Source organism: Bufo gargarizans, chromosome 8, assembly GCF_014858855.1.
Source record: "Bufo gargarizans isolate SCDJY-AF-19 chromosome 8, ASM1485885v1, whole genome shotgun sequence".
NCBI lineage: Eukaryota > Metazoa > Chordata > Amphibia > Anura > Bufonidae > Bufo > Bufo gargarizans.
The window spans coordinates 34,917,730-34,930,053 of NC_058087.1; the positions used below are offsets into that span (position 1 = coordinate 34,917,730).

At 43.7% G+C, this 12,324-nt stretch overlaps 1 protein-coding gene across 3 annotated transcripts in view; it reads left to right on the forward strand.

The window, feature by feature from the left end:
• The window catches only part of OLA1 (Obg like ATPase 1), a 134,370-nt gene that overhangs the window by 67,062 nt on the left and 54,984 nt on the right, over positions 1-12,324 (forward strand). For all 3 annotated transcript variants that reach the window (XM_044303602.1, XM_044303601.1, XM_044303600.1), the window contains one exon: positions 4,405-4,580. In XM_044303602.1, coding sequence (XP_044159537.1) covers positions 4,405-4,580 — 176 coding nt within the window. The remainder of the gene's footprint in view (positions 1-4,404; positions 4,581-12,324) is intronic.

Sequence of the window (12,324 nt, forward strand, 5' to 3'; positions counted from 1 at the left end):
TTGTGCAGATCTTATGTCCGTTCACCCGCAGTCGTGTGCAGGTGGCCTGATGCAAGAAAATTCCTTTAATCTGGCATCTGATAAAGCAAAAAATCTGAAAGTCCGGCGTTTGTGTCTATCAAAGAATTGCAACGTATGATGGATTTCTTGCAAAATGGAAGCAAAAATATTGAGCAGAGACGGTTTAACTGCATGGGGGAAGAGACAGAGTAAGTTTTGGTTGGAGTTGGGTACATCTCCTGAGCGGTTTCAGAAAGTAGACGCCCCCTGAGCTGCAGCAGAAAGGACACATCCCCTGAGCTGCAGCAGAAAGGACACACCCCCTGAGCTGTCAGCTTGATGTAAATCTACAGAGCAATAAATGTGGAGATCTCTGGATCCATATGAGGTACAGGGCTGGTTCTAGCTTTGTTAGAAAGAGGGTGTCATGTCCTGTATGTTCTCTGATTTGTATGTTTTACATCAGTCATTGTATAGTCTGCAGGTCGTTAAAACTACTTTCATATTTTGTTGCTTACTTTTCAAATATGTGACATTGTCTTCAGCTCGTTTTCTGAGTCTTTATCCTTGAGCTGCTTTCTTTATCATAGGTGAAAGAAAGAAAGAATAAAAGCATAACCCCACTAGAGACGTCTGGTAGCGAAATTATTCCCCTCTCTCCATTGAGAAAAAAAATCGGTGCTCAACCTGCAACAGGGTCCGACGGAGGTTCTTTGGGCCCACCAGAGGAAGTTATTCTCCGGGCCCAACCCCAATATCATCGATAAAAGCTTATAGGTAGGGATGACCGAAATTCTGTTTTCAAGTTCGGCGTACAAGGTTCGGGTTATCTAAGAATTCAGTTATGATCCGTTGTAGAGGAATCCATAACGGAATTCTTAGATAACCCGAACCTTGTACAACGAACTTAAAGGGAACCTGTCACCGGGATTTTGGGTATACAGCTGAGGACATGGGTTGCTAGATGGCCGCTAGCACATCTGCAATACCCAGTCCCCATAGCTCTGTGTGCTTTTTTTGTGTATAAAAACCGATTTGATACAAATGCAAATTACCTGAGATGAGTCAGAGCTTGAAAATATGACTCTTCTCTGGTCACACAAGTAAGATAGGACTCTTATGTTAATTTGCATTTGTATCAAATCAGTTTTTTTACACAATAAAAGCACACAGAGCTATGGGGACTGGGTATTGCGGATGTGCTAGCGGCCATCTAGCAGCCCATGACCTCAGCTCTATACACAAAATCCCGGTGACAGGTTCCCTTTAAAACAGAAGTTCGCTCAACACTACTTATAGGGTTTGATTCAAATAAATGGATCATAGTTGCAAATTATTGGCTCCAAGCAGCTCAAAATGATTATTTTCTCCTGGACCTTTAGGATCCCCTGGTACTCTGGAGGGCCAATCGGAAAATGAAAATCATTCCTCTGACAACTCTGTTGTGTATGGTCAGCTGTAGTGTTGTATACTTTTTTACGTCCACTTTTCCATTGATTTCATATGAAAGGAGTTTTGTTAGTTTATTTAATCAAACCCAACCAAAGACTTTTGTGACTAGTGTTGAGTAGTGATGAGCGAACTTCTGTTTTAAGTTCGGCGTCTAAAGTTCGGCTTCCGGTTAGCGGAGAATCCCGATCTGGATCCGGATATGGATTCCGACTTCCGTTGTGGTCCGTGGTAGCGGAATCAATAATGGCCGATTATTGATTCCGCTACCACGGACCACAACGGAAGTCGGAATCCATATCCGGATCCAGATCGGGATTCTCCGCTAACCGGAAGCCGAACTTTAGACGCCGAACTTAAAACAGAGGTTCGCTCATCACTAGTGTTGAGCGAACTTGTGGTTTAAGTTCGGCGTCTAAAGTCCGGATTTGGGCTCTAGAAGAATCCCATTATTGATTCCGCCACCACGGACCACAACTGAATTCGGAATCCATATCGGGATTCTTCGATAAGCCGAACTTTAGACGCCGAACTTAAACCATAAGTTTGCTCAACACTACTTGTGACAAAAGTTCCAAAAAGTCCTCTGGACGCCCTTGTGTGACACTGGCTTCAGAAGTGCTTGATATCGCCTTTCTGAAATGTCCTTTCAAGGACCATCTCGTTCCCTCATTTGGGTCGCATAGTGTAACAGTGACACGTGTGGCCCGCCATGTCTAGAATATGTTGTCCACGGCCAGTTTTTGTTTGGGTTGAGTGTTTTTAATGAAGCTTATGATGCGCCCGGGCAGGGACATTAATGACACCGGCTACAATTTCAGAAACGTTATAGGATGAGTCAGTGAATGCACATTACGAGCCTTCGCCGCAAAGCGCTGGTCACCTATTGGTAATTAAGTTTACAGTTAGCAAGTAATCAAGAACTGAGCAAAAATGTAATAATTACGATGATAATAAAGAGCTTTTATATAGCGCATAAAATTTTTATGCAAAGCAATACGCCGAATTTTGGCGGCACAGATTCTTTGCCCAACTGAGTTTACAGTCTAATCTTTATGCCACGTCCAGCGACAAAAGTGACTTGTTCAAGGTCACCGGAGAACAGCACCGGCGAAGTCTCATCCTTCTGTTATCATTGGTGCTCCTCACCACAGAGGGCGCTGTCCGCTATTTACCCATCTTCCCCGTGTTGTCTTTGATTTCCACTGTCCCGTGACCTGATTATTTACCTAGCTAGGTGTTGACTTTTACTGCAGTTCTCCTGCTGTGCGGAAACCCACTGCTCAAAGGGGACCCCTCACCTCTCCTGACAGCTCTTTTTTAGGAAACCATTGTATTTCTCATGAACTAATTCCTCTGTTATGCCTGCTAGAAATGTATAAAAAAAAAATGGGTGTTAGCACTTGGGTTGGTGTGTCAGCATGGTCTGACTCGTGACCAGCTGTTTAGAGGTACACCTCTTTGACCAGGGGAATGATAGCACACTGTTGTCAATGTATTTAATACTTTATATTAGGAATAACAGAGGAACAGCACAATGTAGGGTTCTACGAAGAGATGCACCAGAATTATTTGATGGGGACTACAATTATTCTGCAATGTTTAGGTGATCATGTTGACCATATATTTCAGGATTAGGGTGCATTCACACGACCATATTTTCGTTTAGTTCACGTCTGGTCTGCATTTTTTGCAGATCGCACGCTGACCCATTAATTTCCAAGGGGCCACAAAAATGCAGACAGCACACAGATGTCATCCGAGTGCTGTCTGCATCTGTGTGGCCGAGCCGCAGATTATAGAACGTGTCCTATTCTTGTCTGTTTTGGCAACAAGAAGAGGGATTTTGACAATGGGACCCGCCAAAAGCGGGATGCACAAGGTCCGCATCAATATTTTGCAGGTTTGCGGACCACAAAATGGATAAGGTTATGTGAATGCACCCTACTGCCATTGAGTCCAGAAAACTTAAAGGGGTTGTCTCGCTTCAGCAAGTGGCATTTATCATGTAGAGAAAGTTAATACAAGGCACTTACTAATGTATTGTGATTGTCCATATTGCCTCCCTTGTTGGCTGGATTTGTTTTTCCATCAAATTATACACTGCTCTTTTCCATGGTTACGACCACCCTGCAATCCACCAGCGGTGTTCGTGCTTGCACACTATAGGAAAATAATTGAGATAGAGGGTGGTGGTGAAGGTCCTGGACATCAGTTATATATTGGGTGCAAGACTTATTTATTAAAGGATTTGTCACTGGTTGATTCAAATTTTTGGGACATCATTTCCAGATCATTTTGGATTCCTTCTTTCAGTATATGACCCAATCTTGTCATAGATGACCGACTGTATTGGATTGTTCCAGGCTTCACAGCATTTTTACAGCAGTCAGAAAGCAGCCTGGTGCCCTTTCTGGTAATGGCCGTCTGACCACCTCTCAGCTGTCTTCTTCTGCATGTTTGATGATCATAGTATTAGGAGCACGTTCTTTAAGACCGGCGTTTTAGAATGTTAAATTCTTTATGGTAAACTTCCCATGCTTCTGTGTGACTTCAGTTTATGGACGCTGGTGCTAAATCTCCCTAAAGTACCAGTGATTGAGCAGATAAGCGCTCGTAAGAACACTCGTTCCCCATCGTAAGCAAAATGGCAAACAGCCGACAAACTAGCAAACGCTCATCTGTTGCATATATTCTTTTATGCGAGCAGTCGGCAGCACATCTTCCCTGGTAGATGAATGATTGTAGTGACGACCATTCCTCCCCCGTGCAGTTTCCATTGGCCATTGTGAAGACTTTTTAAAAGACCGCCGAACACCTTATTGGCACTCATTGGGAATAGCCCTTAGTGATTCATTTGCAAAGTTATACAAAAATATTAGTTGGACGGTGGATGTTTATGTAGTATTTTATGGAGTTATTTTTTTATGTTGTTTCTCTATTTTTTTTAATTAGGCGCTTTTGACGATGATGACATCATCCACGTTGAAGGATCCGTCAACCCAGTGCGAGATATTGAGATCATCCATGATGAGCTCCGTATGAAGGATGAAGAAGCCATCATAGCTGCTCTAGATAAGCTTGAAAAAGTAGCCGTGCGAGGAAGTGACAAAAAGTTAAAACCAGAATATGTAAGTAATACAAACTTATATAGATGTAAATATTAATGAATTTGTGTAATATATATATATTGTGGGAATTCGATCTAATAGGCAGGTTAGCGGATGCAGTATAGAGGCAACAACAAAGTCTTTGAATTAAACAGTTCAGTGTTTATTCACACATTAAGTAAATGACAAAACAAAAAGTCTGTTTCAAGGAAAACAGTCACCTTGTGATTCTGGTGTTCGTTCACACCATGCAGCAAAGAAGAATTCTTTGGACAAAGCAGAATCCACCTACTTTCACACCAACAAGGTAGCAGGCCTTAATCCAGGCCCAAACTCCCAGGTCCCAACACAGAGACTGACAGAGAGGAGTCATCCACACCACCTGACAGTGCTGCCTGTGTTTTATAGGCCAAACCAAGACCCGGCCTGGAACGTGGGGAGTAGTCACCCACCCAGCATTTTGACTACTCCCGGTAAAAGCCGTCCCGGATCAGCTATTCCAGTAATACTAAACAGCAACTGCTGCTAACACATGAAACCGGCTCTTACTTCACTGAGGCCAGGAACCTCAGTGACACATATCTATCATCCACGATCATCCCTTGAATCCTCCTAATATATATATCGTCAAGCTTTCGTATTCCCTTATTAAAAAACGTTTTAGGCTGAGCTGCAATCCTCAAATGCACCGCTGTCTTCACCACAGAGCCACGGCTTATTTGCCAATGATTTGCCACATAATCCACCGCCACTCGTAGGGTTGTCACAACATTCGATTTCAATACCATAAAAAAGTATTGCGATACTCCATACCATTCAATACCATGCAAAAAAAAATAAAACACCAAAAAAGTTGTGTGCATTCCGCATTTTATGGAACGTCCGGACCATAATCGAATAGTCCTATCCTATATTTTGGGGGGGACAAGGTGACTAGAAAAATGGCGAATCGCGCATTTTTTTCTTTTTTTCTGTCATGGCGTTCACCGCATAGGATTTTTATTTTTATTATTTTTTTTATTTTAATAGTTTGGACTTTTCAGATGTGGTGATATCTTTATTTATTGTTTATATATTTTATATGTAAAATTGGGAAAGGGGGTGATTTATACTTAATATTTTGCTGTGTTTTGTGTAAACTTTTATTTTTATTTATTTTTAACTTTTTTATTTAATAACTATTTCCCCCTTAGGGGCTAGAACCTAGGATCTTTTCATCCCTTGTCCTATTCCCCCTAATAGAGCTCTATTAGGATGAATAGGACCCCGCACTCTCCCTGCTGTCCTGTGCTTTGTGCACATGGCAGCCACGGCTTCAGTAGCGTCCTGGCTGCCATGGTAACCGATCAGAGCCCCAGGCTTACACTGCTGGGGCTCCGATCACAACTGCCACTGCCACCAATGAGGATGGGACCCTGTGGCCACTGTGACCCTGTGGCCAATGACTTTAATACTGGGGGGTTGGAGGGGAGTGCGCACTGCGCCACCAATGTTTTTAATACTGTAAGTGGGGGGGGCGCACTGCGCCACCAATGAAGATAATTAATGTTTAATACAGATACAGGAGGCGGGTGCCGGCAGCAGAATCACATAGCGAACACCCAACCACTATGACAGAGCGCTGCGATCCGCGGCAATCAACCGCTGATCGCAGCTCCCTGTCATAGAGGTCGGGTGACGGCTGTGTGATTCTGCCGCCGCCTCCTGTATCTGTATTAAACATTAGTTATTTTCATTGGTGGCGCAGTGGCCACAGCCCCTCCCCTCCTCCATCCCTCTCTCCTCACATTGGTGGCAGTGGCAGCAGCGGCACGGGGGGAGGGAGAGACTGATTCCTTCTCCCCTGTGCTGCTGAGGGAACATGGCGCGCGCAGTAGCGCAGCCTAGTATCTGTAAAAGGCAAATCCTGGTATCCAATTAATAGCGGTACAAAAGTATCAATTGGGTGTCGATAATTCGATACCTGGTGCAACCCTAGTCACTTTTCTAGGCTCATGTCCCTGCTCAATGTTGTCATCAGTGATGGACGGGCATCCGGCTATCGCCGCCCTTGAACTTCTCTGTCCATTCATACACACTTTTTCACGACAAAACACTTCCTCTATACTGTGCACAAAGTCTCCGATAAATATCGTCACCAAACTAAGTGCTGCGTGCCGCTCTTCTATCGCGCAGATCACAAAAGTGGGGCAGCCATTCTTTCTCGCACCTCAGTCACAAATGAGCTGACGTAACACGTTCAAACCTGCACAGCAGCGACTGGGGAGATTATGTCAAAATTCTGTGTATTTGTCATTCCTGGAAGTTGATTAAAATAAATTCCACAGCCAGAGTGCGGTTAATTTTCGACTCACCCTCATATTTGTTTAAAAGAAAATAATAAAAAAAAAATATAGCACAGCGGACGCCCGCAGCCTCGCTCACATTTTTATTCGAACGGCAAGCTGAAATACACAAGAAGTTCATTATTCTTTGTGTTTTAACATGATCGCTGGTCAAAGGCCACTTGTACTTAAAGTCATTAGAGAGAAGATGCTTTCTCTGCCTCCAACCTCAGGTCACCGTGATGAGCTAATGAAAGAGCTTCCACAAGTCCTCTCTCCATGTAATGTTCAGATCACTTTTTGAGGTTATCCTGTTGATGCCTCTGATTATTCAGTGTCAGCTAGGTGAATATTTATACCAAGTGACATTTAATAGGTTGCAAAGTGTGTTTTTTTCCCCCCTCTATATATAACAAAAAAAATCACATTTTAGTAAATTTGTTAGTCTTTGGATTTCAGTTTTTAAAATGCAGCTGTCCACATAGGTGGGGGGTCGTATCAGGAGAAGCAGGGAGAATCCCATATGCTTAGCTGTTCCCGTAGGCTTGAATAGTGACCGCCGTCTATGTGCGCGCCCACCCCTGCATGGGTGCAGTGGTACCTGGTGAACAGAAGTCGGGCTCAAATCCGCACCCAATTCTGCATGTGACACCTGCATTTTGCATCTGAGTTGCCGCAGCCAAATATGTGGCGCCGTGTGTGAACCCACCCTAATGACTAAGTACTAATTGTAAAGCCTCTCATGCACACTAAATGACCCCTGAAGTGCAGATCTGGTGGTGGTAAATAATAGGTTGCCACATATGCCCCCCTCTGTCAGGCCTGTAGCAGAGTCCAGACGAGCTACACTTTCCTCCCGCTCTAAATGCTTTGTAAAAGGAATAACTGGCCCGGTGTTGGAATCACTACTTTGGGTCCCATGAAGACCATTTGGGGGTTCCATGTGTACCCTCCCCCTTTAATAGAATAGTATATGATTCTTACTGTACTGATTAGGGAGAGTATGCCTGATTTTTGACATTATATTGTATTGGTATATGCTCTATGTATCATAGTTATTGGGTTCCTAAATCGTAGGCCTATGTGCTTGAGCACTTAAAGGGGTTATCGCACTAATAACACTTATTCGCGATCCACAGGATAGGTGTTTGATCACTGGGGGTCCCACGAATAGGGGTCCGCAAGTGACGCCAAACAGCCCCTTGAGAATGCGGCGGTTCTACATCCACTGCTCTATTCAATTCTATGGGACTTCCCGGTTCAGCACTCCTGCAAGTTTCATAGAAGTGAATGTAGCTGCAAAATTGTGCTGCCATTAGCTGCTGTGGGGTGCGTGGCTTGTCAAATGCAGCTAGCCGCACCATCTGGTATCACCCTTTAACCAGTACTCAGGACAAAGAATCTGGTCCAATTCCACTAAGAATGGGGCACATTGTATTATTTCAACCCTTACCGTGGGTATGATCCCATGTAGCGGTGGTCCCTTTACATCTTGGGACAGCCCCACTTAACTCATGTTAGAGGGGTATTCTAGTTAGATTAAGTTGTACTGTATCCACAGGATAGGGGATAACTATTAGATCCGCGGGGTCCTCTTAACCCCTGAAATGAACGGACCGGCTGGTATGGCACACGTGCGGCCGCTCCATTCATTTCTATGCGAGTTCCGGAGATAGCCAAGTACAGCATGCATACCCACCCAGCCTCTCCGTTTTTTTCACAGGGCTGCAGGGTGTCCGAGGCCCCCCATTCTCGTGATCAGTGGGGGTCCCAGAGCTAGGACCCCCACCAATCTAATAGTTATCCCCAATCCTGTTGATCTAACTGGAATACCACAACGGCCATGTGGGTAAAGCCGCAATATTCCCAGCAAAATCCGCCTGTCCTTAATAATGAATTAAGCAAACAGGCCCGTTTTTTTCTTCCACATGAGGCCGTGACTACGTGGGAACATATTTCTAGTAATATTTTACTTTTCAACCCATTTAGACTAAATATATCTTAAAGGGGTTGGTTGATTTTTTACTATTGATGACCTATCCTCACCGATAGCTGTTTGAAGAGAAGGCAGCGCTGATAGGAGAGCTGCTTTCTCTGCTCTGTTCACCTGCTCACCGCAGAAATTGCAGTGGTGAGCAGGTGAGATTACAAATATGGCGTCCCCATTCACTTCTGTGGGATGGCTCCTCCCTATGCGCTTGAACTACAGAACCATCCCACAGAAGTGAATGGGGACGCCATATTTGTAATTACACCTGCTCACTACTGCAATTTCTACAGTGAGCAGAGAAAGCAGCTCTCATATAAGCGCTGCCTTCTCTTCAAACAGCTGATCAGCAGGGGGGGCCGGGTGTCGGACTCCCGCTGATCTGATATTGATGACCTACCGTGAGGATAGGTCATCAATGGTATAAAGCGGACAATCCTTTTAAGTGCTGACGGCTTAACCTGTTTTGCTCCACTTTGAAACAATTTTTCTTTTATTTTTTCAAACGAAGACGACGGCTTATTTCCTTGCATGTGACTTTTTATTTTATTTCCCCCCCCCTCCTTCCCTTCCCTTATGTGAAGTCTTGTTGCATGTCTGTACATAAGCTGCTCTTGGCCACTCATCGCAGTAACCAGCTGGGCCATTTCACCTGCCGACGCTATTAAAGAGGACTCTCTCCATAGATTAATCCCCCTGCGACATTAGGGTTTTTCTCTCTCTTCCTAGCGCTGACAACCAGAGTAGGCATTCAGAGTTTGCAGGTGGCCAGTATGACGCACATAATTGCCTACAATTTTAGGCAATGAATAAAAATGGTCTACATTACTTGTCAAAGGTTGTATATGCAGTGCCAAGGGAGATCTATGGGAAGCCTTTTAGGGTTTAAAGAACATTTAATAGCAAGGCTGCACAGTGCTTTTTTAATCATAATGCATTTGTAATATAGCACTTTGATCTTCTCCTCGTAGGAAACGGTGTTACATTAGCCACTTTTAAACATTTTTGCGAGTGAAAATTTGCAATGGCGAGAGTAAAAAGTGATTATTCTTTTAGGTAGAACACGCTGGATTTCATTTAAAAAGTTTTAGCAATCCCCCTTACTTGTTAAAATCTGTGGGGAGCCCCTGTTCCTGGTGTGTAGCAAATTAGCTATGCTATTGGAACTTTTGCTTTTCTTAGTTTTTTTTTTTTTTCCCCGTGTCCTTTCTATAATGTGACTGAAAAAGGCAAATTCTGTACAAAGTAGGCTGTGTATTTATGGCTGCAATGGTGGCCGCTTGCTTTTTTTTTGTTTTGTTTTTTAAGAAACATTTTGGTTAAATAAATAAAAACGTTAGAGAAATCTTAATTTGTTTCGTTTGGTCTCAAACAAAAGCTCGTTTGGTCTCTCTTCAAAAAAAAATTTAAAAAATAAATGCATATTTTAACGGAGTAAGCTTGACCCCTCGGAGCAGAGTCCTTGATTAACACCTGCTTGTACAGCGGACCTAACCACATGCGGCTTTGAGATATACAACAGCAGAACTGATCAGGGAAGGCTCGAAGGGATCACGTTGTGTCACTTGCTGTTTGCAGTTTCCATTTCACAGACGATTAATCTTTTTGTGAAGAAAGGCCACTGAAACAAAGCGCATTGGGCTTTTCCTGCAGTTACCACTCCTGAATGCACGCTAGCCTGCAAGCTAGAAAGCCTTTAGGTTTCCTGCCGGGAGAGATGTTCCGAGCTTGAATGCAGCTGGTTAGGGGTCAGCAGAGCAAACCTCTTGCCATTGTGTAATGGAGGCATTGGCACGGCTCAGTTTTTACAGGCGGGGTGGCGGAAGGGGGCAGGCAAACAAATTTTGGCAACAAATATAAAAAAGAAAAAAAAAAGGGGGGCCTGCATATATAAAGGGATATCTTGGCCCGGCAGCTATCATTTCAGAGCTCTCCCGTTGCCAACAATCATCTCTGTATCTGTTGCTTTGGCTTTTGATTGAAGGTCCCCTTCATTGTTCACCTTCTCTTTGCAGCCGGTGTTAATATGCGTGCCGGACTCTTACAGACGTGCCACCTCTCTGTTGCATCAGTATAAGATTTTGTGTTACGTTGCCCACCTTATTGTACATTTAACCCGTCTGTGCAGAGAGAAAACTTTCCTTAAGGCTACATGCACACCAACATTGTTTGTCTCTGTGTTCATTCCGTTTTTTTTTGCGGATAGGATGCGGACCCATTTATTTCAATGGGTCCGCAAAAAATGCGGACAGCACACCGTGTGCTGTCCGCATCAGTATGTCCGTTCCGTAGTCACGCAAAAAAATAAATAAAAAATAGATCATGTCCTATTCTTGTCCGTTTTAGGCATGGTTACAATGGACCCGCAAAATTACAAACGGATTTTTGCGGACCAAAAAACACATACGGTCGCGTGCATGGAGCCTTATTCAGATTTACAAGCTAATTAGGATGCGGCCAAACCTTTTTTTAATAGCTCACATTTTGTTTTTGCATTTTAATTTTATTGCTTGCTTTTTGAAGTGTTTTTTCCCCATTATTTAGGCTTTATTTCACACCATGTTCAGGATATCTACTCTTATGTGTCTCTACGTCTCTTTTTAATCTCCTTTAGGCTAGGGCTACACGGTGACAGTTGTCGCACAAGAGTCGCGCACCAATTTTTGTAATGATAGTCAATGGTGTCTCACTGCAACAAGGAACATACTGCAAGTTGGATTTTTGTGATTGTCGCAGTATTTCACATGTTCGACACCGTTGACTATTATTGCAAATAATTACATGAATGTTGCAATGTAGTTGTACTCTTTTTGTGGCGCGACACATGTTGCCGTGTAGCCCTAGCCTTATCTGAGGGGGGAGACATACGCCATTAGATGTTATCACTCAGCATTCTTAGTCATTGACCTGCCTAGGGCAGTAATCCGCTGCCCACACCTCTTCAGTAGCTGTCAGCAGGACAGCTGCTCTTCCTAACTTTTTGGGCTTGGCTAAGTGTGCATGTGATTCCAAAGGAGAAATGGGAATAAGCTGCTGCCAGATTCTTCTACTGGACATGCTCCTCCATTCAAATGGGACACATAGGGTCCCGTTCTCGTGATCAGTAGGGACCCACGCCCATCAGATATTTATCCCCACCCTGTCCATTGTTGCAGATGGGGGATGACTATTCTTCATGTTAATATACAATGATACCTCAAGATACAATGGCCTCAGGATACAATATTTTCAACATACAGTGGTCTTCTCTAACCCATCGCAAGTTGAAACTAGACTCAACGTACAATGTCTCGGACTCAGATCCAACCAATCAAGGCCACTTCTCTGGTAAAATAGCTGGATTAGTTACCAGCTATTCCTGACTGTTATGTAAGGACTTGTTTTATCTGTCTTAGTTATCTGCTTATTTTTCTTAAATCTTAATTTTCTCTTATCTTGGATTTTGGGAGTTTGG